This window comes from Momordica charantia (assembly GCF_013281855.1).
Source record: "Momordica charantia cultivar OHB3-1 chromosome 6 unlocalized genomic scaffold, Mcharantia_2.0 BLBB01000006.1, whole genome shotgun sequence".
Taxonomy (NCBI): Eukaryota; Viridiplantae; Streptophyta; class Magnoliopsida; order Cucurbitales; family Cucurbitaceae; genus Momordica; species Momordica charantia.
In genome coordinates, this window is record NW_028275164.1 from 17,953,590 (window position 1) to 17,980,049 (window position 26,460).

Genomic DNA, 26,460 nt, shown 5'->3' on the forward strand with positions numbered 1-26,460 from the left:
AGATAAATTTGAAGTTGAGGTATTTCTTTTCTTATCAATTTGATAAAATTTGAATTTGAAGAAACACTGCTCTAACAACGGATAATATGATGTTTCTAACAATGTAGAATATCTAGTTACATATCAACCCTTTGCATCCTTTAATAGATAGAACTTATTATTTTAGAAATGATTTTATTCCTTTATCTATTTATTGGTTATTCATTTATGATATGAACCAAGGAGCTACCTTTGTTATGCCTCATGGACCGATTACAAGATCGAGAGCTAAGAAACTTCAACAAGCTTTGCTACTTCGTGTCCAAGCGTTCTTGAACTCGACAAGAGAAATAAAGGAAGATGTCAAGAAGTTAGAACTATGCACTTCAATTTGGTGCAAGTTATGCATTTTTAAGTGTTTTTATGGCAAGTTAAAGTCCACTTGGTCAAGGTCAAAGTCAACTCCATCAAGACAAGTCAAAGTCAACTCATTCAATTCAAAAACCAAGTCAAACACTCACATCCCTCATTATGGACGGGATTGCAATTATTTTGGTTGGCTTTCCATGTTCTTAACCTTTTCATTTGCTTGTCTTTTCATTTCTCGTAAGTTATGTCTTTTCATTTACAAGTCTTTTCATTTCTTGTAAGTTACAAGTCTTTTCATTTGCTTAAGACTTTTCATATGGCTTGCTAGGATGGCTATATATAGCCTTGAGATGTCTTGTTGTAAGACAATTTTAAGTTTAATGAAAAGTGAGTTTTCTCATTAGCTTGGTTGAGAGCTTTATCTCCCATTTCTTGTGCAATTTCTTGAGTTTTTAGAATTTGCATGTTAGGATCATTCAAGCGGTGTTAATCATACCTCTTGTGGAGTGATTTGAATCACGAGTTTAGAAACGAGTTTTCTCTACTCTTGATATTGATCATCAAGGTAATCCGTTTTTAAACTTTTCCTTGGGTTGATTCCATACTTGTTTTCGGGGTTTTTGGGATTGAGTTCTATGGGTCTTCTTCGTTAGCAAGGTTCTTAGATCCAACTCTCAAGGGTTTCTTAACAATTTATCTAACATGAGTATTGTTTTCCTCATTAGGTCTTTCACGAACTCAAAGAAGTCAAAATTAGGAATGTAACAAATTGATGAATGAGTTTCTTTGTTGAGTTAGTGTGTGAGACATATGTTCCATTATGTATTTGTACTTGGTAGTAATTTGTACTTCGTAATGTGTAAAGAATATTGCATCATAATTTGTTCATATACATGAATGTTCAAGTTTGTTATATAAAATTTGTGTCTTCGCTATGTTGATGAACAATGAAATAAGTTGCTTTTCTCGATCTTTTAGCAACGAAATAATTCCTCAAAGCCATCTTTTAGCAACATCTAATCCATTTTCTGTGACATTTCCCTATCGTCACGAAATCTAGTTTTATGACGTTTTTAAAATGTCACGAAATCGATTTTTTGTGACGTCGTTTGAAACATCACGGAATAATTGATTGTGACGTTTAAAAATCGTCACGAAAAATAGATGTCATGGCGTTTTTTATCTATCACGAAATCAATTTTTCGTGACATTTTTATGGTACGTGTTTCACTTTTCGTGACATTTTTTAAACGTCACAAAATATTTATTCGTCATGATAAATTCTTTTTCGTGACATTAAAAGAAGGTCACGAAAAGTGAAATTCATGACGGCTACAAAACGTCACGAAAACCTTTTTAGCGACATTTAAAAATCGTCATGAAAACATGTATGTTTCGTGACCTTTCGTGATGGGAGTATAGGTGACATCGTAAAAAACATCACAAAAGGGTTTTGTGACATTTAAAAAACGTCATTGGGCAATGAGCTCATAAACTTCAATTCTCTCCATCTTATTTGACTACGGATTCAAATTTGTTAGCTTTTATCTTTTTCTTTCCAATTCATTTCAAATTTCTTTAAAAATATCAATCATTAATATAACCTCTTTAAAAGCCCAAACTTACGATGCGAGACTTTTATATTCTTTATTTTTTTTTATCATTTTTTCACCACGGACATCTTTCAAATTCTCTTAAAAACCTTAAAATATATATTATATGTATGTTAGACTAATTTTAATTAAGTCTCTCCCTCCCTGTCCTATCTGATAGGCACCAAGGTTGCTCGGGTTTACAAAGCTAGAGGTCCTTCTAGAATCCTTGCAAACATTCACAAAAACGACTAACTTACCAAATGATTCCAACCAAGACTAAGGTTAGAAGATGTGTTAAGAAACCCTTGAGAGTTGGATCTAAGAACCTTGCTAACGAACAAGACCCATAGAACTCAATCCCAAAAACCCCGAAAACAAATATGGAATCAACCCAAGGAAAAGTTTTAGAACGGATTACCTTGATGATCAATATCAAGAGTAGAGAAAACTTGTTTCTAAACTCGTGATTCGAATCACTCCACAAGAGGTATGATCAACACCGCTTGAATGATCCTAACATGCAAATTCTAAAGACACAAGAAATTGCACAAGAAATGGGAGGTAAATCTCTCAACCAAGCTAATGAGAAAACTCACTTTTCATTCAACTTCAAATTGTGTTACAACAAGACATCTCAAGGCTATATATAGCCATCCTAGCAAGTCATATGAAAAGTCTTAAGCAAATGAAAAGACTTGTAACTTACAAGAAATGAAAAGACTTGTAAATGAAAAGACATAACTTACGAGAAATGAAAAGACAAGCAAATGAAAAGGTTAAGAACATGGAAAGCCAACCAAAATAATTGCAATCCCGTCCATAATGAGGGATGTGAGTGTTTGACTTGGTTTTTGAATTGAATGAGTTGACTTTGACTTGTTTTGATGGAGATGACTTTGACCTTGACCAAGTGGACTTTAACTTGCCATAAAAACACTTAAAAATGCATAACTTGCACCAAATTGAAGTGCATAGTTCTAACTTCTTGCACATTGCACAACTTATCCTTTAAAACATTAAAAGCATGCTCTTGGGATGTACCCCAAACAAAAGGAACATTTTTCTTTACCAATTCATTTAGAGGTGAAGCTAGGGTGCTAAAGTCCTTAATAAAACGCCGATAAAAGCTAGCTAGCCCATGAAAACTTCGAACCTCCCCAACATTCGTGGGAATTGGCCATTCGCTAATAGCCTTAACTTTCTCACTATCCACCTCAATTCCTCGACTAGACACAATGAAACCAAGAAAATTAACCCTTTCCATGCAAAAATTACATTTCTTTAGGTTAGCATACAATTTCTCGTTTCTAAGTGTAGTCAAAACAGCACGCACATGCATTACATGATCTTCCAAAGACTTCGAATACACAAGTATATCATCAAAATAAACAACCACAAATTTTCCCAAATATTCACGCAATACATGGTTCATCAACCTCATGAAAGTACTAGGAGCATTAGTTAAACCAAAAGGCATAACAAGCCACTCATACAATCCATATTTGGTCTTAAATGCAGTTTTCCATTCATCTCCAACATTCATACGAATTTGATGATACCCAGATTTCAAATCAATCTTAGTAAAGAGACTACAGCCATGCAATTCATCTAACATATCATCTAACCTAGGAATAGGATGACGATATTTAACAGTGATCTTATTAATGGCCCTACAGTCTACACACATTCTCCAAGTTCCATCTTTTTTAGGCACTAAAATAACAGGCACACTACAAGGACTAAGGCTTTCGCGTACATACCCATGAGCTAACAATTCATCCACTTGCCTTTGAATTTCTTTGGCTTCAGTAGGATTAGTCCTATAAGCTGGTCGATTAGGTATGGTAGCACCTGGAATGAAGTCAATCTTATGCTCGATGCCACGAAGTGGTGGCAATTCCTTGGGCATCTCCTCGGGAAACAAGTCCTCAAATTCCTGTAAAAGAGAAACTAAAATACTAGGCAAGGAGGTGTTAAGCTCGTTAGTAAGAAAACAAGACCCTTTGTACAAAAGTACAAGAACAGTCCGTTTCGCCATTAAAACATTCCTAACCTCACTTGAACTAGCATACAAGCTCACCGTTTTGGCTTTTCTCTCATTTTTCCCACTAGGCTGATTGCTACTCCCTTGCTTTTCACTCAAACTCTTTTTTTCTCTCAACTCATTTTCTTTTGTTTCTTTTTCACTTTTTGCTTTTGCATCAGCCTCTTGCCTCTTCTTTTCAAGTTTGCATTGATCAACATGCACATCTTTTGGTGACAAAGGTACAAGAGTAGTTTTTCTTCCATGATGAGTAAAAGAATAGCGATTGGCATACCCATCATACATTACCCGACGGTCAAATTGCCAAGGTCTACCCAACAATATATCTCCGGCATGCATAGGTACAACATCACACAAAACATCATCAACATATTTTCCAATAGCAAAAGAAACAAGAGCTTGTCTACTCACCTTTACCTCCCCACAATCACTCAACCTTTGAAGTTTATATGGTCTAGGATGTGGTTTTGTCTCTAAGTTAAGCCTCTTGACCAGAATAGAACTTACAACGTTGGTACAACTACCACTATCAATAATCACACTACAAGGCACAGTTTGGACAAGACACCTAGTGTGAAATAAGTTCTCTCGTTGGTCTAGGCCATCCTCCTTAATTTGAGTACTGAGAGCTCTCCTAGTGACTAAGGACATATGTGTAGGGTCCTCTTCACTATACTCCTCACTCTCACATTCACCATTGTTGTCCTCTTCTACCTCATCTTCCTTCTCATCTTCTGTTACAAACTCTCCTTCTCTAATTATCATAGTTCTTCTATTAGGGCAGTCTCGACTGTAATGTTCTACTCCTTGACATTTCCAGCATTTAATATCCCGATTTCTCACATTAGGTTCATCAACTTTCTCTTTCCCCTTCTTGGAACTCTCTCCTTTCTCAAACTTTTCTTTTGGTTTCTCATATGCCTCTCGATTTCTAAGTTTAGAATCAGCACTCTTACTATCCGTTTTCCATGTAGAAGATGAATGGGAAAAGGGCTTAGTAGAATACCTTTGAGATCGCCTTTGGAGCTGCTTCTCAATTTTGATTGCAAGGTGCAACATCTCTTCGATGTTAAAGTAAGGTTGTAGATCAACCTTATCCGCAATCTCCTTGTTTAAGCCATTAAGAAACCGTGCCATGAGATTCTCCATGTCCTCTTTAAGATCCAGCCGATTCATCAATGTATCCATCTCCTTGTAATAGTCCTCCACAGACTTACTACCTTGTCTCAACACTTGAAGCTTTTGCGCTGTGTCCCTGTGGAAATGTCTAGGAACAAATTGCCTCCTCAACAACTCCTTGAACTCATACCATGAATCGATTCGCGCCTCAAGATTTCGTCTCCTAAATGACATTAATTTGTCCCACCATGTTACTGCATAATCTTTGAATTGAGCAAGACATAGTCATACCTTCTTTTCTTCACTGAAATTATGGCAATCAAACACGAACTCCACTTCTTTCTCCCATTGAATGTACGCTACTGGATCAGTCTTACCATAGAACTTCGGAAGTTTTAATTTGATGTTTCCCAAGTTTCGATCAACTTGAGCATTCGCTCGTGGGGCTCTTTGGAAATTATGATAGCCTCTTCCCCGGCCTCTCCCTCGATCTAAGCCACGACCAACGTGTCTATCACCCCCTCTTGGAGCTGCTAAAACTGTAGCCTGATCGTCCTCCCAATGATCGGATCCATCACCTTCATACTCATCCTCATCCATAACACGTGGTGGTGGAGGTGGTGGAACTCTCCCTTGAGCTTGGTTTTGAGTCTCCAACCTTCCTATCCGTTCTGTCAATGCCTCCATGCTACGAATCATTCGTTCAATAGTTCCTTCTAGCGCCTCTCTCCTCCGGGCATCAGAAATATTGCCTTCATCTCCAAGATTAGCCATGCTGTAAAAACAAAATAAAGTGACAAGAAATGGACCTCACAAGCACTCCCTCACTAATTCACTCGTTAGTGAAGTTCACTCGTGTTTAACCCTCAACACTCAAAATAATGTATCGCTCCCTTACAATCTCTCCCTCACAACTTAGTACACTCTTATGCACTTCAAACAAATCGGTAAGTGAGTCTAGCAAAGTTAAAAAGCTATGTGCATTTCAAGTGGTTTAGACAGCACATAAGAACTCAAACAAGAGTGTGATTTTGGGAGTAACCCGAATAACAACAAAGAAACAAGTTAAGAAAAAAAAATAATGGACAGAATTATAATGGAAGCTAGAAAGAAACGAAAGTAGAGTTAAAGATAAAGATGGTTGGGAATTAAGCAACAAGGAAGTAGCATGAGATTTCAATGCAAGGCTACACAAAGAAGTAATGACAAATGGGGTCTTCTATGCTTTTTTCTTCTTTCTTTCTTTCTTTTTTTTTTTTCAGTTATGGATCAGCAAAAGCACAATAATGCTAACAATAAATGCTTTCACGTTCAGTTTTTTTTTTTTTATAAATCAATCAGCAAAGTGCACGAATTTCACCACTAAGAAAGTCGAATCAGAAGACTTCAAACAAGACAGATTTGTAGATAAGATCCAGATCTATAATAATGCAGTAGACGAAAATTGGAAAAGATGAATGGAATTGATACTTTTTTTTTTTGTAAATTTTTGACAGAATGCATATGCTTAGATATAATAAAACATAAGCAAGGAACACAGAATTCAAAGAGATAAATGCAAGGAAACATATATCCGATCAAAGAGCCTAATGCTCTGATACCAAAATGTTAAGAAACCCTTGAGAGTTGGATCTAAGAACCTTGCTAACGAACAAGACCCATAGAACTCAATCCCAAAAACCCCGAAAACAAGTATGGAATCAACCCAAGGAAAAGTTTTAGAACGGATTACCTTGATGATCAATATCAAGAGTAGAGAAAACTTGTTTCTAAACTCGTGATTCGAATCACTCCACAAGAGGTATGATCAACACCGCTTGAATGATCCTAACATGGAAATTCTAAAGACACAAGAAATTGCACAAGAAATGGGAGGTAAATCTCTCAACCAAGCTAATGAGAAAACTCACTTTTCATTCAACTTCAAATTGTGTTACAACAAGACATCTCAAGGCTATATATAGCCATCCTAGCAAGCCATATGAAAAGTCTTAAGCAAATGAAAAGACTTGTAACTTACAAGAAATGAAAAGACTTGTAAATGAAAAGACATAACTTACGAGAAATGAAAAGACAAGCAAATGAAAAGGTTAAGAACATGGAAAGCCAACCAAAATAATTGCAATCCCGTCCATAATGAGGGATGTGAGTGTTTGACTTGGTTTTTGAATTGAATGAGTTGACTTTGACTTGTCTTGATGGAGTTGACTTTGACTTGCCATCTTTGCTTCATTCTCTTCTTGACTCATTGAAGTAACATTATGAACAAATTTGGGCTCAAAACTCTTTATTGATTATTGTGCATTAACAAGCTTTTGAAGGTGCAGTGTGAAAGCCTCTTGAATCTTCTTGTCTTGCTTCTTGTAATTGCTCCTTTGGTACATGTAATTGGTCACAAATCGATTCGTATCATCCCCCCTTTCTTTAAAAGAATTTGTCCTCAAATCAAGGTCTTCATTTCCTACATCAAAACGAATCAAGTTAGTCCAATGATAAGCCTTAACAACTTGTTCCTTACCTTGTGGGTGTTCCATGGACTTATCACTTCTTTCTTCTTGAAAATTTATGTCCCCTTCTTGTTTGCCTTCTTGATTTAACACAACTTTTTGACTTCCTTGAAGTGCAATCTTGAAGTCTTGATGTAATATCATCCAACTTAGTCTTCTCATGTTTGGACTTGGACAAATTTTTCGTTCCTTCCAAAAGTGCTTCCAAACCCAATCACTTGGTTTGTTTACATTTTTCTTGGATTTGTTTTTCCTCCATTTGGTACTTTGCATTTGCATTCTCCAACATACAATTCTGCGTTCTCGGCCATGGAATTCTTTATGCGACTTCTTAGACAAATACTTTTCCACAATGCCTTTCACTTTAGGTTTCTTTTGTTCATGGTTACCTACACAATAAGGAAGCAAGTTAGTATCTTCAAAATCAAGATCTATTTTATACTTACCTTGTAATACAATCTTTAGATCATGAGTAGATGATAGGATAACTCTCGTTGGCTCCATCATAGCTTCCATCGTTACTTGCGTTCGACCACACTTGATTTGAAGAGTTGGAACTTCCTGCAAAAATCTTAGAAAAGTAGAAACACTAGGATAAAGTATGTTAGCTTGATAGTAAGGGTCCTTATGCAACAATGTCATAAGATTTGGCTTATATGGAAAAATGGATTGGATCTTGCTCTTGTCCTCTTCTTTCTCCTTTGAATTCCTTTCTCTTAACTCTTCTCTTTCTCTCTTTTCTTTCAACTCACTTTCATCAACATCAGAATGTTTGCTATCTTGTTTAATAAATTCATCAACATGTGCTTTAGATTCTTCCTCAAATTTTGCATCATATTTCTCACAACCATCATTTGAATCAACGACACCGTTTCTTATTACCATGACTTCTTTATTGACACATTCTTTGCTCATGTGTCCAAACCTTTTGCACTTCCAACATTTAAGAGAATTAGTCTTCTCTATTACCTCCTTTGGAACTTCATTGTTTTTGGCATTGGAGCTCTCGGCCTTCACTCATTTGGCAGCACCAAACTTCCCTTTTGGTTGCATGAATTCATTCCATTTGGAATGCTCCTCTTCTTTCCTCAATTGATCTTCAATTTTGATAGCATGGTGATACATATCTTCCAAGTAAGGTGGTAGATTTCTATCAATATGATGAACAATTTCCAGATTCAAACCTCCAAGGAATCTAGACATGGTGTCTTCCTCTTCTTCTCGAATGTGTGCTTTTTCCATTAAAATCACCATCTCTTGATAATACTCATCAACACTTTTTGTTCCCTGCCTCAAAGCTTGCAGTTTAGTTTCAAATCGTTTTTATAATGTTTGGGAGCATACCTCATTCTCATGGCTTCTTTGAGTTTTTCCCAAGTTTCTATTTGATCCTCATCTTTCCTTCTTTTCTCAGATTTGAGATGTTGATACCATTCATTAGCATGATTAATGAATTCGGCAATGGCAAGTCTCATCTTCTTATTTTCACTATATGTAGAGCAATGAAATACACGTTCTATCTTCCTTTCCCATCGCAAGTAAGCATCGGGGTCTGCCGTTCCACTAAATGGTGGAATTTTGTGTTTAGCTCCGCCATCTCTCTTTTCATTTACTCTTTCCCATCTCCTCGGTTGCATAATGTTGGCAAAGTTATTCCTTCCTCTACTCCCAACTTGTTCTTTTTGTACATTGAAGTCAAACATACCTTCATCTTCTTGTAAGACTCGTTCTTCTCTTTGTTGTTGCACCCTTCTTTCCTGTCTATCTTCCCTAATCATTTCCACCATACCTTGAATTGATTGAAGAATAGCCATGGTAGAATCTTGCGGTACTTCCTGTGACATTTTGTTGGAAAAATAAAATAAAAAATAAGGACCTTTCCACTCCTCTCACTAGAATTTCACTCAAGGACACTCGTGTTTATCACTCGAGGGTAGGCTTTTGGTACTAGGTCAAAGATGTAAGGGTTGGCTTAAATTTTGGTGCAATCTTGCTTAACGCTTGATATAACCAATAAAAGGATTAACTCTCACAAACTAAGACTAGAGTGACTCAATCTTAGAACCAATAACTTGAAATTCGAACGAAACACAATAAAAATGATGAAAACTTTTCTTGTGCCTCGGATCTTTGAATACTTTTTTTTTCTATGGTTTTCTTTCTTTTTGCTACTATTTTTCTTTCTTTTTGCTACTGTTTTTTCTTTCTTTTGCTTCTGTTTTTTTTTCTCTTTTTTTTTTGCTTCTAATTTTTTTTTCTTTGCTAATGATCCGAGAGCAAAATACAAGAATTTCAAGACAAGTTATGTGTTGTTACACTTTGTAAGGAACTACTTTCGAAAAAGGAAAATAACAGAACAATAAAATTACATAAAGTAAGGATATTTCACCTCTAGAGCCGGCCAAAGGATGTCGACCAATGTTCTGATACCAAATGATAAGCGCCAAGGTTGCTCGGGTTTACAAAGCTAGAGGTCCTTCTAGAATCCTTGCAAACATTCACAAAAACGACTAACTTACCGAATGATTCCAACCAATAGTAAGGTTAGAAGATGAATCACTCTTAGATCGGACTTAGAATCTACGATGGTCACTCCTAGATCCTAAGACGACTCACTCCAGAATTAGCTTGATCGAGACTAATACAATGAATCGGTTTAACATCAAACCTAAAGCAAGATTTGAAAGAAGCAACACCAAATGTGTTAAGTTCTTGAATTTCAATATGTTTAATCTTAAGTTCTCCCCATAACAAGAGCATTACAAGCCTTTAAATAGGCCAAATGGTCGTTCAACATAAGAACACCAAAAGTTTTTCAAAATACTACTTAATGCAAATTGTAGAAAATAAGACAGGCAAATTAAAACTTGATTGCACATCATTCTAGACACTTAAATGCGGATCAAAAAACGTAGTCACGCTTCAAATGGTCTTATCTATGTGCTGTAGGAGGCGCTTCACATTTGGATGACATTTGACAAGCTTTGACTTCACAAACTCCCAAGGGGTGCAATCTGCCAAGGCACCTGTTCACAATTATGCACACATTTTTTGTCCTCCGTGCTATCTCTCAAAATAGACAACTTTTCCCGTGCCATCTTTGCTCCATTCTCTTCTTGACTCATTGAAGTAACATTATGAACAAATTTGGGCTCAAAACTCTTTGTTGATTATTGTGCATTAACAAGCTTTTGAAGGTACAGTGTGAAAGCCTCTTGAATCTTCTTGTCTTGCTTCTTGTAATTGCTCCTTTGGTACATGTAATTGGTCACCAATGGATTCGTATCACTATCTCTGAGGTCTCAACTTTTCATTTTTGATATTCTCTATGGTCTCACATCTCCATCAATGGCTAGAATATAAATTAAAGCTTCTAATTATTTGCTCAAATCAAACTAGGGCTTCAAAGTTTCAGATTTTTTCCTTCAAATTCTTTTACTATATTTCATATTTTTAATTGTTCAATACGTTAATATCTTAGTTTTTTTAATTTAATTTTATATTTTTTTTATAGATTTGCTTACTTAGAATATCAATATATCTATAAGAAAATACGAATTTGGATATGAAAAGGTTAAGAAGAAAAGAAGAATATAAAAACTGATCAAATCTCTAAAAGTCACTCTCGATAAATTTGTTATTTGGGAGTAATTATAATAAAAATGATAAAATAATAGAACAAACGAGAGGTATAAACAAATCAAAAGATGAAACAAAAATAGTAGATAAAGATATGGTTCAAAATAAAACATGTAATCAAATCTAATTATAATATATATGATATCCAGGAAGATGGAAAATATTGATTCTAAATTAATTTATCAGTAGAAAAATGTTCTATTAGGGAAAGTAGTTTAATTTTTCCAAAATATTAAAATTCTAACATTTTCCTAATATTTATTATACTAAAAAATTATCTAATGGCAAAAAACAATAATAGAAGTCGGTCAGTTTACTTAAAGGATTTTAATAAAATTTATTGTTTTTGTTTTTGTGGTTAAGTTATTTGATACTAAATCTCATATAATTCAATCCGGGAACGAAGGGGTTCAAGATTGGAAAAATCTTATAGTTCTCGACTTAGAAGTCTTAAATTTAGTTATGAACACATATTTAATATGAATGTTTGGGTTGATTTACAAATCAGACGGTTAAAAAATAAAACAATTGACAAGGTTAATAAAAATTAATTAATAAAGATTAAGATCATTGAAATATAGTATTAACAAGGATTATAATTAGTCAAATCGTATTTAATGAACTTAAAAGTTAAAAAATTTAAAACATAATTTTGCATCTCAAAAAGTAAGAAAAATAAATTTTAGATGATATATTTTATATTAAGGTCTCTCAATCAAGGTTTTGCTTAAGGTCTCCATATCATCTCGAACTGGCCCATGGATGGAATCGAGCGAGAGAGACAAAGGTAGGGTAACGCAGCGGGTGATAGGGTTGGTTGCAAGAGTCACAGACATGGTGGCAGGTGGTGGAGAGTGAGAGAGAGAGGTTGGCAACAAAGTCTATAGATGAGATAAGAAATCTTGATTTTATTATGGGAGAGGGAGTAAGAAAAACATAGTGGGAGTCAAATTTGTGACTAGAAAGGCAGATAGCGGCAGAAATATGGAATGGAATTGCCAGTTTTTGGTTCCAGCTAAACTTTTTTTTATATATATATTTAGAAAAATGACAGCCTCTTTAGAATTGTGCAAATATTATAATTATTTGAATTGTTATTTTTAGATTTTTCATTATTCGAATTTTACCTTCCTCTATTATTATTCTAATATTGCGTGACAGTAAATCTATGGTAAATCAATTATAAATCAATAGTAAATCAATGGTAAATCACTGTTTTACATGCTTGATGCTTTTCTCATAGACTTTTTTTGTTTTTTCGTTTCTCTAGATTTTCCTATAATATAAATCATTTATAACTTTTAATAAGTGATAATGGTCGTAGAGTAAATAATAAATAAAAAAACTAGCTGGGTATCGAGGCTCCGGGTACAAAGGTCGGGGATCAATATGCCAACTTTGGACAAAGACGAGTGTCGAGGCTTCGGGTACAAAGGTCGAGGGTCGATGCGATGAGTCTTAGAGGAAGGTAAGTATTGAGGCATTGAGAGGAAAGGACAAGGGTCAATATGTTGCAAAGTCATCGATGCCTTAACTATGCGTGGTTAGGGGTCGGTACAACAGTTCGAGGCCTCGGGTACAAAGGTCAAGGAATCGAATGCCAAGCGCTGTAGAGAAGTGTTGGGGCCCTGGGTGCAAAGGTGAGGGTCGATACGACTCGAAGGAATAAGTCTTGGAGGAATAGGAAAGAGAACTAATGAGTTCAGAGAGGTGTCGATGTCTTGGCTATGCAAGGTTAGGTGTCGGCGCAACAGTTCGAGGCCTTGGGCACAAAGGTCAAGGGTCGAACGTGAAGTGCAGTAGAGAAGTTTCGAGACCCTGGGTACAAAGGTTAGGGGTCGATACGACTCGAAGGAGTAAGTTAGAGAAGTATCGAGGCCCTAGGTACAAAGGTCAGAGGTCGATACGACTTGAAGAAGTAAGTCTTTGAGAAATAGGAAATCAAGCTAGTGAATTGAGGTGCGAGGATGAGTTTGGCATGTAAGTTTCATGGTTAGTTATGTTTATATTTTATTATGTAAAGCATGATGATTTATTATGCATGTCGTTTGAACTTCCTATGATGAGCATGTTGTTTGTGCGTGACTCTTCGGATAAGGACTACTTACTCGGTACCGTGGTTGTACTCACCCCTTCTTTTCCCCCCAAACTTTGCAGGTAGCGAGCTAACTCACGGGAACGGTGATGGTGAGGGGGAGACTTGACCAGAAAGACCATTTACCGTTGCGTTGTTAATTTACAGTTTGAATAGGATAGTTAGAGTTGTTTTCTTTGTCGGTTGAATTTGATAATTGTTTAATAATTTGATTGTCAAGTTTCATGATCAAAAGGATGTTTTAAGGTTGTCAATTCATTATTCTTGTGAGAACATTAATTTTGTTAGCTACTTGAACTTTGAGACTGTAACCTACTTAGGATACTTATGTATACTTTTGTTTAAGTTGAACTTAGGTTAGTTTTTGCTTCATTGCCATTCGAGATGTTCACATTCGTTTAGTGGATGGTTTATGGTTAGTAAAGGTTTCTTTGAGAAGTTTGGATAAAGTGAAGTTGGTATTAAGTGGATTATATGTAAAGGATTTGAGTTTTGGCTAAATCATTAGTGTTGTTGTTTTGTTTGTTCAAGCTCTCGTGAGTGTTGAAATCAGAGTAATGCAGAGGAAGCGTGGTGGATTAAATCTTTAGTCTTGTTATTGAAGTTAATTCTCTTGCTTAAGTGGAATTTTGAGGTAGTTTTAGTAACGGTCCCCGTTTGGAAATGTTGAAAATCCTGGGGCGTTAGAGTTGGTATTAGAGCAAAACCTCTCCCAATAGGATGTGGTTCGGGGACGAACCAAGGCGGAAGCTGATGGGCATGTGACGTCGGACTAGAGAGGAGGGGTACATGAATGAACCAATACCACATCCGAATATGAGTGATCCTGAGACCATGGAAGCAGGGTTAAGAAAAGGCTTAAAAAGAATTGATAGTTACTACTTATACCAATAAGGTACACCTCCTTTTCGGTGGCTCAATCATAAGGACTCCAAAGTTAAGCGGAAGCATGTGAGTGCTGGAATTACTCTTGTTGGTATGTAGGGGCAGTGTACGCTCTTCTAAGTGGCTGAGAGTTTGGCTGTAGTGCAGCCAGGTCGCAGGGGAATGCTGGGGCAAAGAGGTGCCAAATCCAGATTCTAAATCCTCGGCTTGGGGTGTTACAGATGGTATCAGAAACTCGTTGTTGTATGGCTTATTATTCTATATACTTATTATTTTCTTTTGTAGAAATTTAGTTGCTTACGTGTAACATGTTTGTTTCGTGATTTGTTATGTTGATGCTTGTGAGTTAGTTAGCCATAGGATGCTCCCTTAGATGACCAAGAAGTTTGTGTTTAAATTTGTGTATGCTTTATGGAGTTGTTGTTGCAACAGGTACTCTTTCACTAAGTTTAGTTCCTTTTTAAATGCTTGACGGAACCCTACTATTTTCATGGGAATTGTCGTTATCGGAAGTATCCTAGTCCGCAATGTTTTTTGTTTGTGTGTATGCTTCATGGAGTTGTTGTTGCAACAGGTACTCTTTCACTAAGTTTAGTTCCTTTTTAAATGCTTGACGGAACCCTACTATTTTCATTGGAATTGTCATTATCGGAAGTATCCTAGTCCGCAATGTTTTTTGTTTGTGTATTTTGTGACTCAAGGTGGGTCATTCTCTTTTTCTTATTGCCTGTTGGTGAGTGAACCTTGGGTTGGAATTGTTGGATTATTGGTTGTTCGTCGATTAAGAGGAAAAGTTCTCTATTATTCGTTGAACCTATCGTAGTTTGGGATTTTTGTTTAAGGTTTAAGGAATACTTGATGACCCACCAAGAGAAGTAGGTGTTGGGTCATTCCTTGTTCCCTTTGCTAGTGTTTGGTAAGCGAGTTTAAGTTGGAACCATTAGGTTGTTCTTTGTAGGTTCTCACTGATACGAATCCATTTTGTGACCAATTACATGTACCAAAGGAGCAATTACAAGAAGCAAGACAAGAAGATTCAAGAGGCTTTCACACTGCACCTTCAAAAGCTTGTTAATGCACAATAATCAACAAAGAGTTTTGAGCCCAAATTTGTTCATAATGTTACTTCAATGAGTCAAGAAGAGAATGGAACAAAGATGGCACAAGAAAAGTTGTCTATTTTGAGAGATGGCACAGAGGACAAAAAATGTGTGCATAATTGTGAACAGGTGCCTTGGCAGATTGCACCCCTTGGGAGTTTGTGAAGTCAAAGCTTGTCAAATGTCATCCAAATGTGAAGCGCCTCCTACAGCACATAGATAAGACCATTTGAAGCGTGACTATGTTTTCTGATCCGCATTTAAGTGTCTAGAATGATGTGCAATCAAGTTTTAATTTGCATGTCTTATTTTCTACAATTTGCATTAAGTAGTATTTTGAAAAACTTTTGGTGTTCTTATGTTGAACGACCATTTGGCCTATTTAAAGGCTTGGAATGCTCTTGTTATGGGGAGAACTTAAGATTAAACATATTGAAATTCAAGAACTTTTGTTCCTTAACACTTTTGGTGTTGCTTCATTCAAATCTTGCTTTAGGTTTGATGTTAAACTGATTCATTGGATTAGTCTCGATCAAGCTAATTCTGGAGTGAGTCGTCTTAGGATCTAGGAGTGACCATCGTAGATTCTAAGTCCGATCTAAGAGTGATTCATCTTCTAACCTTGCTCTTGGTTGGAATCATTCGGTAAGTTAGTCGTTTTTGTGAATGTTTGCAAGGATCCTAGAAGGACCTCTAGCTTTGTAAACCCGAGCAACATTGGCACTTATCACTCACACCGTCGGGTTCGATGCTAGTTGTCAATTAAATAGTGAAACTAGGGGAAAGCTCTCTAAATGAAGTTTATCAAGAGTAAGCAACTTCTCTAAAGGTAAAAAGAGGAGCAAAGCAGCGAGTTAGCTTAGGTAGATGAAGACTCTTATGCCTAAAGTAGGACTCGTTAAGACATTGGTTAGAGAACCCAAAACCTTAAGGAACTAGGAAACTTTCCTTAGTAAAGTTGTTAAAAGGAAGAAACTAAGAGAAAACCTATAGGTCAAAGGTTGCCCCAAGAATCATTGGACTAGTCAACTTTGAAGGACGAAAGTTTTTTAAGGAGAGGAGTCTGTAACGCCTCAACGTTTAGAGCTGTGCGACCAGTCAACTTTCGAGATTCTGGAAGATATGTTGAGGGCCCGTATAATGGACTTCGGTGGTGGTTGGGATAAACACCTGTACTTGATAGAGTTTGCTTTCAACAATAGTTATCAGGCAATACTTGGTACGTCGTTGTATGAGGCCTTGTATGGAAGGAAGTGCATATCTCCAGTTTATTGGGATGAGGTGAAAGGCAAGTACCCCGAGTTGTTTGCTTAGCAAATTTTCAAGGACGAAAGTTTTTCAAGGGGAGAAGTCTGTAAGCCCCGCGTTACTCAGTATTGATTTAATCTCGACTCTTGAGGTTCTATCCCAAACTTATTTAAATTTATATTCAAATAATTTATTTTACTTTACTTTAATTTATTTTGGGTTGTCAAGGTGTTGTAGTGAGTTATATTTTATGTTTCGAAGGCCACTATTGGGCTTTGTTTTGAGCCGTTGGACTTAATTATTTTACTTCGATTATTTGGAGATCGTTTAAGCTTAGTATGACTTGAAAAATATGGGATTCCTAGTTCTTTTAACCATTGAGTCTTGTTTTAGAGTTCGGTAATTGGGCTTTTATTTCAAATCTAAAGGAAAAGAGAAACAAAACGGGGGGGGGGGGGGAACAAAAATCTAGCCTCCTCATTCACGCATGCATACCGTCCCCTCCCTCTCGTTTTTCTTCCTCTCATTGGTAATAGGCAGCCACCGACCACTCCCCGACGAACCATCAGCACCGGCGACTCCTTTCCCCAACGATCCACACTAGCGAACGGCGACTCAGGCGTATCAACAATGTGCTGCTCGATTTTGACCGCGACTGGGGGCTGCTGCGACGTTTTTAACGGCTGTTGGCAACGTTCCAACCGATCAGCGGTGACCCACAACCCATAGCACCTAGTCTTGGTTGTCCGTGCTCATTTTGTAGCGGCCAGCAGCGTCGGAGATGGTTTTGGGGTGGTTTTTCATGCTAAAACGCAAACAGCATAGGTTCTCTGTGTTCGGCAATTACCGACTTCCGTTCGAGGCCCAATTCACACTACCCACACCTAAGCGAAGTCGTTTTGTGCTAACGGACAGCAAAACGAAGTCGTTGGAAGTTGTTTCGGTTCATTCCTCTCTGCAAAACGTGGACAACAGCAATTTCGTGGTGTTTGACGCTTACCCACACCCGTTCGAAGCCCGATTTATGTTATCCACCCTTGCTCGAGTTAGATATGAGTTACCCACACCTAATCGAAGTTGTTTTTTGGTAACAGACATCAAAACGAAGTCGTTGGAAGTTGTTTCGGTGCGTTTCTCTACTGAAGAACGTGGACAGCAGTAGTTTCATGGTGTTTGGCGCATACCCACACCCGTTTGAAGCCCGATTTACGTTACCTACCATTGCTCGAGTTAGTATGAGTTACTCACACTCAAACGAAGTCGTTTTTGTGGTGTCAAATCAACGCAAGAATTAGGAACACTGGGAGTGGGTAAGTAGTTCTTACTTGTGGGGATGTTTGTTGTTTGAATATGAATGAATTGTTTGGCATGTTTTATGTGTTTTATTATACCTAGTAATTCTTATTGAATATTGATGCTGGATGTCTTTCTACTAATGTTGGATATTAAGTTCTCTGGATGAACTGTGCTGGGCTCTAATTGTTTAAAATTTGTTTGACTATGCTTTGTTATGACTTAACTCACCGTGAAGCTGTTGTTAAAAATTGATATGTTGTGAAAGCATGATTGGCATATTGTTTCGTTATTAGAATGTTGTTTATGTTGTGGAAGCATTCTGAATTGTATTTGTGAGCCAATTGATGCATGGGTCATGGCTCAGAAAGCATATAGTAGGACTCTAGTGAGAGTTTGATTTTGTTATAAAGTGAATGGGTGAGTATCAGGGTCAGAGGGCGATACGTCACTAGTTGGGTATCGAGGCTCTGGGTACAAAGGTCAGGGATCGATATGCCAACTTTGGACAAAGACGAGTGTCGAGGCTTCGGGTACAAAGGTCGAGGGTCGATGCGATGAGTCTTAAAAGAAGGCAAGTATTGGGTTATTGAGAGGAAATGACAAGGGTCAATATGTTGCAAAATCAGCGATGCCTTAGCTATGCGTGGTTAGGGGTCGGTACAACAGTTCGAGGCCTTGGGTACAAAGGTCAAGGAAACGAATGCCAAGCGCTGTATAGAAGTGTTGGGGCCCTGGGTACAAAGGTCAGGGGTCGATACGACTTGAAGGAATAAGTCTTGGAGGAGTACGAAAGATAACTAATGAGTTCAGAGAGGTGTCGATGCGTTGATTATGCGTGGTCAGGGGTCGGTGCAACAGGTCGAGGCCTTGGGTACAAAGGTCAAGGGTCGAATGTGAAGTGCAGTAGAGAAGTGTCGAGGTCCTGGGTACAATGGTTAGGGGTTGATACGACTCGAAGGAGTAAGTCTTTGAGAAACAGGAAAACAAACTAGTGAATTGAGGTGCGAGGATGGGTTTGGCATGCAGGTTGTATGGTTAGTTATGTTTATATTTTATTATGTAAAGCATGATGATTTATTATGCATGTCGTTTGAACTTCTTATGATGAACATGTTGTTTGTGCATGACGCTTCAGATAAGGACTACTTACTCGGTACCGTGGTTGTACTCACCCCTTCTTTCCCCCCCAGACTTTGCAGGTAGGGAGCTAGCTCACGGGAACGGTGATGGTGAGGGGGAGACTTGACCAAAAAGACCATTTACCGTTGCGTTGTTAATTTACAGTTTGAATAGGATAGTTAGAGTTGTTTTCTTTGTCGGTTGAATTTGATAATTGTTTAATAATTTGATTGTCAAGTTTCATGATCAAAGGATGTTTTAAGGTTGTCAATTCATTATTCTTGGGAGAACATTAATTTTGTTAGCTACTCGAACTGTGGGACTGTAACCTACTTAGGATACTTATGTATACTTTTGTTTAAGTTGAACTTAGGTTAGTTTTTGCTTCGTTGCCATTCGAGATGTTCACATTCGTTTAGTGGATGGTTTATGGTTAGTAAAGGTTTCTTTGAGAAGTTTGGATAAAGTGAAGTTGGTATTAAGTGGATTATATGTAAAGGATTTGAGTTTTGGCTAAATATTTAGTGTTGTTGTTTTGTTTGTTCAAGCTCTCGTGAGTGTTGAAATCAGAGTAATGCAGAGGAAGCGTGGTGGTTTAAATCTTTAGTGTTGTTATTGAAGTTAATTCTCTTACTTAAGTGGAATTTTTAGGTAGTTTTAGTAACGGTCCCCATTTGGAAATGTTGAAAATTCTAGGGCGTTACAGATATTTACCATCATGCTCATTTTTCTTTAAGCAAGCAATGTCATCAAGTAAAGACTTATTTTCACTAATTAAGACATTGTATTTCTTTTTAAGCATAACATATTTAGAATGAAGCTTTTGCATATTCTCAAAACCATCAAGAGTTACCTCATCATCTTATTCATTCTCCTTGTCACTATGAGCCATGAAGCCAAAGTTGACCACTTCTACATTTTCACTTTCACTTCCACTTTCATCACTATCGTCCCAAGTAGCCTTCATCACTTTCTTCTTGGATTTCTTGGATGTTTTAAGAAGAGGACAATCGGTTCTAATATGACCCGATTTTTTACATTCATAACAAATTACCTCATCATTTTTACTCTTTTCACCTTTTGACTTTTTTGGTTGGAGAAATGCTTCTTGAATTGTTTCTTCCTCTTGATGAAATTTTTATACTTACGTGAGAGGTCACATCATCTTCATCAAAAGCATTCTCACCTTCCGAGTCAACTTCCAAGGTGATGGTATTCAATGCTATGCTCTTTTCTTTCTTTTTCTTTTCATCCTCCATGTTTTTCTTGATCTTTATCTCATACGTCATCAACGAACCAATGAGTTCGTCCATGGAGAGAGTCTTGAGATCTTTTGCTTCTTGAATGGCGGTGACTGTAGGCTTCCATTGTTTAGGCAAGGACCATAAGTGCTTCTTTACGTTCTCAAGATTTGAATATTCTTTTCCAAGCCGTTTTAAAACATTGACAATGTTAGTGACTCTAATAAACATATCAGAAATAGCTTCATTTTAATCAAGTTTAAACATTTCATATTGATGAACTAACATGTCAATCTTTGTTTCTTTTACTTGACTAGTTCCTTCATGAGTAATTTATAATTTATCCCATATATCCTTAGTGGTTTTACAAATAGACACCCTATTATACTTAACTTTATTCAAAACACAAAACAAGCAATTAATAACTTTAACATTTAAATAACATGCTTTCTTTTCATTTATAGACCGTTCTTCTTTAGGCTTTACAACTCTAACACCATCAACATCTTTTGTTGGAATTTTAAATCCTTCTTGATATGAACCAAGGAGCTACCGTTGTTATGCCTCATGGACCGATTACAAGATCGAGAGCTAGGAAACTTCAACAAGCTTTGCTACTTCGTGTCCAAGCGTTCTTGAACTCGACAAGAGAAATAAAGGAAGATGTGCAAGAAGTTAGAACTATGCACTTCAATTTGGTGCAAGTTATGCATTTTTAAGTGTTTTTATGGCAAGTTAAAGTCCACTTGGTCAAGGTCAAAGTCAACTCATTCAATTCAAAAACCAAGTCAAACACTCACATCCCTCATTATGGACGGGATTGCAATTATTTTGGTTGGCTTTCCATGTTCTTAACCTTTTCATTTGCTTGTCTTTTCATTTCTCGTAAGTTATGTCTTTTCATTCACAAGTCTTTTCATTTCTTGTAAGTTACAAGTCTTTTCATTTGCTTAAGACTTTTCATATGGCTTGCTAGGATGGCTATATATAGCCTTGAGATGTCTTGTTGTAACACAATTTGAAGTTGAATGAAAAGTGAGTTTTCTCATTAGCTTGGTTGAGAGATTTACCTCCCATTTCTTATGCAATTTCTTGTGTCTTTAGAATTTGCATGTTAGGATCATTCAAGCGGTGTTGATCATACCTCTTGTGGAGTGATTCGAATCACGAGTTTAGAAACAAGTTTTCTCTACTCTTGATATTGATCATCAAGGTAATCCGTTCTAAAACTTTTCCTTGGGTTGATTCCATACTTGTTTTCGGGGTTTTTGGGATTGAGTTCTATGGGTCTTGTTCGTTAGCAAGGTTCTTAGATCCAACTCTCAAGGGTTTCTTAACATTTTGGTATCAGAGCATTAGGCTCTTTGATCGGATATATGTTTCCTTGCATTTATCTCTTTGAATTCTGTGTTCCTTGCTTATGTTTTATTATATCTAAGCATATGCATTCTGTCAAAAAAATTACAAAAAAAAAAAAGTATCAATTTCATTCATCTTTTCCAATTTTCTTCTTCTGCATTATTATAGATCTGGATCTTATCTACAAATCTGTCTTCTTTGAAGTCTTATGATTCGACTTTCTTAGTGGTGAAATTCGTGCACTGTGCTGATTGATTTATAAAAAAAAAAAAAAAAAACTGAACGTGAAAGCATTTATTGTTAGCATTATTGTGCTTTTGCTGATCCATAACTGAAAAAAAAAAACGAAAGAGAGAAGAAAAAAAAACATAGAAGACCACATTTGTCATTACTTCTTTGTGTAGTCTTGCATTGAAATCTCATGCTACTTCCTTGTTGCTTAATTCCCAACCATCTTTATCTTTAACTCTACTTTCGTTTCTTTCTAGCTTCCATTATAACTCTGTCCATTATTTTTTTTTTCTTAACTTGTTTCTTTGTTGTTATTCGGGTTACTCCCAAAATCACACTCTTGTTTGAGTTCTTATGTGCTGTCTAAACCACTTGAAATGCACATAGCTTTTAACTTTGCTAGACTCACTTACCGATTTGTTTGAAGTGCATAAGAGTGTACTAAGTTGTGAGGGAGAGATTGTAAGGGAGCGATACATTATTTTGAGTGTTGAGGGTTAAACATGAGTGAACTTCACTAACGAGTGAATTAGTGAGGGAGTGCTTGTGAGGTCCATTTCTTGTCACTCTATTTTGTTTTTACAGCATGGCTAATCTTGGAGATGAAGGCAATATTTCTGATGCCCGGAGGAGAGAGGCGCTAGAAGGAACTGTTGAACGAATGATTTGTAGCATGGAGGCATTGACAGAACGGATAGGAAGGTTGGAGACTCAAAACCAAGCTCAGGAGAGAGTTCCACCACCTCCACCACCACGTGTTATGGATGAGGATGAGTATGAAGGTGATGGATCCGATCATTGGGAGGACGATCAGGCTACAGTTTTAGCGGCTCCAAGAGGGGGTGATAGACACGTTGGTCGTGGCTTAGATCGAGGGAGAGGCCGGGGAAGAGGCTATCATAATTTCCAAAGAGCCCCACGAGCGAATGCTCAAGTTGATCGAAACTTGGGAAACATCAAATTAAAACTTCCGAAGTTCTATGGTAAGACTGATCCGGAAGCGTACATTCAATGGGAGAAAGAAGTGGAGTTCGTGTTTGATTGCCATAATTTCAGTGAAGAAAAGAAGGTACGACTATGTCTTGCTCAATTCAAAGATTATGCAGTAACATGGTGGGACAAATTAATGTCAATTAGGAGACGAAACCTTGAGGCGCCAATCGATTCATGGTATGAGTTCAAGGAGTTGTTGAGGAGGCGATTTGTTCCTAGACATTTCCACAGGGACACAGCGCAAAAGCTCCAAGTGTTGAGACAAGGTAGTAAGTCTGTGGAGGACTATTACAAGGAGATGGATACGTTGATGAATCGGCTGGATCTTGAAGAGGACATGGAGAATCTCATGGCACGGTTTCTTAATGGCTTAAACAAGGAGATTGCGGATAAGGTTGATCTACAACCTTACTTTAACATCGAAGAGATGTTGCACCTTGCCATCAAAATTGAGAAGCAGCTCCAAAGGCGATCTCAAAGGTATTCTACTAAGCCCTTTTCCCATTCATCTTCTACATGGAAAACGGATAGTAAGAGTGCTGATTCTAAACTTAGAAATCGAGAGGCATATGAGAAACCAAAAGAAAAGTTTGAGAAAGGAGAGAGTTCCAAGAAGGGGAAAGAGAAAGTTGATGAACCTAATGTGAGGAATCGGGATATTAAATGCTGGAAATGTCAAGGAGTAGGACATTACAGTCGAGACTGCCCTAATAGAAGAACTATGATAATTAGAGAAGGAGAGTTTGTAACAGAAGATGAGAAGGAAGATGAGGTAGAAGAGGACGACAATGGTGAATGTGAGAGTGAGGAGTATAGTGAAGAGGATCCTACACATATGTCCTTAGTCACTAGGAGAGCTCTCAGTACTCAAATTAAGGAGGATGGCCTAGACCAACGAGAGAACTTATTTCACACTAGGTGTCTTGTCCAAACTGTGCCTTGTAGTGTGATTATTGATAGTGGTAATTGTACCAACGTTGTAAGTTCTATTCTGGTCAAGAGGCTTAACTTATAGACAAAACCACATCCTAGACCATATAAACTTCAATGGTTGAGTGATTGTGGGGAGGTAAAGGTGAGTAGACAAGCTCTTGTTTCTTTTGCTATTGGAAAATATGTTGATGATGTTTTGTGTGATGTTGTACCTATGCATGCCGGGGATATATTGTTGGGTAGACCTTGGCAATTTGACCGTCGGGTAATGTATGATGGGTATGCCAATCGCTATTCTTTTACTCATCATGGAAGAAAAACTACTCTTGTACCTTTGTCACCAAAAGATGTGCATGTTGATCAATGCAAACTTGAAAAGAAGAGGCAAGAGGCTGATGCAAAAACAAAAAGTGAAAAAGAAACAAAAGAAAATGAGTTGAGAGAAAAAAAAAGTTTGAGTGAAAAGCAAGGGAGTAGCAATCAGCCTAGTGGGAAAAATGAGAGAAAAGCCAAAACGGTGAGCTTGTATGCTAGTTCAAGTGAGGTTAGGAATTTTTTAATGGCGAAACGGACTGTTCTTGTACTTTTGTACAAAGGGTCTTGTTTTCTTACTAACGAGCTTAACACCTCCTTGCCTAGTATTTTTGTTTCTCTTTTACAGGAATTTGAGGACTTGTTTCCCGAGGAGATGCCCAAGGAATTGCCACCACTTCGTGGCATCGAGCATAAGATTGACTTCATTCCAGGTGCTACCATACCTAACCGACCAGCTTATAGGACTAACCCTACTGAAGCCAAAGAAATTCAAAGGCAAGTGGATGAATTGTTAGCTCATGGGTATGTACGCGAAAGTCTTAGTCCTTGTAGTGTGCCTGTTATTTTAGTGCCTAAAAAAGACGGAACTTGGAGAATGTGTGTAGACTGTAGGGCCATTAATAAGATCACTGTTAAATATCGTCATCCTATTCCTAGGTTAGATGATATGTTAGATGAATTGCATGGCCGTAGTCTCTTTACTAAGATTGATTTGAAATCTGGGTATCATCAAATTCGATGATATACTTGTGTATTCGAAGTCTTTGGAAGATCATGTAATGCATGTGCGTGCTGTTTTGACTACACTTAGAAACGAGAAATTGTATGCTAACCTAAAGAAATGTAATTTTTGCATGGAAAGGGTTAATTTTCTTGGTTTCATTGTGTCTAGTCGAGGAGTTGAGGTGGATAGTGAGAAAGTTAAGGCTATTAGCGAATGGCCAACTCCCACGAATGTTGGGGAGGTTCGAAGTTTTCATGGGCTAGCTAGCTTTTATCGGCGTTTTATTAAGGACTTTAGCACCCTAGCTTCACCTCTAAATGAATTGGTAAAGAAAAATGTTCCTTTTGTTTGGGGTACATCCCAAGAGCATGCTTTTAATGTTTTAAAGGATAAGTTGTGCAATGCTCCTCTACTTGCTTTACCGAACTTTGATTTGACTTTTGAAATTGAATGTGATGCAAGTGGGATTGGAATTGGGGCTGTACTAATGCAAAACCATAAGCCACTAATGTTCTTTAGTGAAAAGTTGAGTGGTGCTTCTTTGCGGTACCCAACTTATGACAAAGAACTTTATGCTTTGGTACGAGCTTTGCACACTTGGCAGCATTATCTTAGGCCAAAGGAGTTCGTCATTCATACGGATCATGAGAGCCTAAAGCACTTGAGAGGGCAAAGCAAACTGAATCGCAGACATGCCAAGTGGTTGGAGTTTATAGAGACATTTCCATATGTGATTAAGTATAAACAAGGTAAGGAGAACATTGTTGCAGATGCTTAATCACGAAGGTATGCTCTCTTTAATACTTTGAATGCTAAGATTTTAGGATTTGAACATCTCAAGTCCTTGTATCTAGATGATGTGTTCTTTGGTCCTTTTGTTGAATCGTGTGAAAAAGGACTTGTTGTTGATGATTACATGTTGTTTGAAGGATTTTTGTTTCGAAAAGGAAAACTTTGCATTCCATCTTGTTCAATTCGTGAATTGCTTGTAAAGGAAGCTCATGGGGGTGGTTAAATGGCTCATTTTGGTGTTTCTAAAACTTATGATATGCTAGCTGAACATTTTTATTGGCCTAAGATGAAGCATGATGTGCATAAAGTGTGTAAGCATTGTATTGCATGCAAACAAGCTAAGTCTAGGTTACAACCACATGGTTTATATTCACCTTTGCCTGTTCCTACTACTCCTTGGGTTGATATTTCTATGGATTTTGTCCTTGGTTTACCAAGAACTCGGAAGGGTAGGGACAGTATATTTGTAGTGGTTGATAGGTTTAGCAAGATGGCGCATTTCATACCATGCCATAAAACTGATGATGCTAAATTGATTGCTGATTTGTTTTTTAGGGAAGTTGTTCGTTTGCATGGCATTCCTAGAACTATTGTTAGTGATCGCGATGTAAAATTTTTAAGTCATTTTTGGCGTGTGTTATGGGGAAAGTTGGGAACCAAACTTGTTTATTCTACTACTTGTCATCCCCAAACTGATGGACAAACTGAGGTAGTAAATAGGACAATGGTTACCATGCTTCGAGCAATCATAGATAAAAATCTTAAAACTTGGGAGGATTGTTTGCCATTAATTGAATTTGCATATAATAGGGCTGTCCATAGTACTACTAAATGCACACCGTTTGAAATTGTATATGGTTTCAATCCTATCTCCCCA

The 26,460-nt window shown here is 37.2% G+C and overlaps 1 protein-coding gene across 1 annotated transcript; it reads left to right on the forward strand.

Moving 5' to 3' along the window:
• The first annotated feature begins 22,412 nt into the window (after window positions 1-22,412).
• Window positions 22,413-25,569, forward strand: LOC148210830 (uncharacterized). Its single transcript, XM_088125208.1, has 5 exons — window positions 22,413-23,299; window positions 23,516-23,798; window positions 23,895-24,017; window positions 24,414-24,589; window positions 24,960-25,569. The coding sequence occupies exons 1-5, from the start codon at window positions 22,413-22,415 to the stop codon at window positions 25,567-25,569; spliced, it is 2,079 nt and encodes a 692-aa protein (XP_087981334.1).
• The last annotated feature ends 891 nt before the right edge of the window (window positions 25,570-26,460 follow it).

Bases quoted from the DNA above. Each gene is read 5' to 3' on its own strand.
- LOC148210830 (XM_088125208.1), top strand. From the start codon at position 22,413: ATGGCTAATCTTGGAGATGAAGGCAATATTTCTGATGCCCGGAGGAGA. The intron at 23,799-23,894 runs GTAAGTTCTATT...GGGGAGGTAAAG, and splicing joins GTGGTAATTGTACCAACGTT to GTGAGTAGACAAGCTCTTGT. The intron at 24,018-24,413 runs GTAATGTATGAT...TCTCTTTTACAG, and splicing joins CTTGGCAATTTGACCGTCGG to GAATTTGAGGACTTGTTTCC.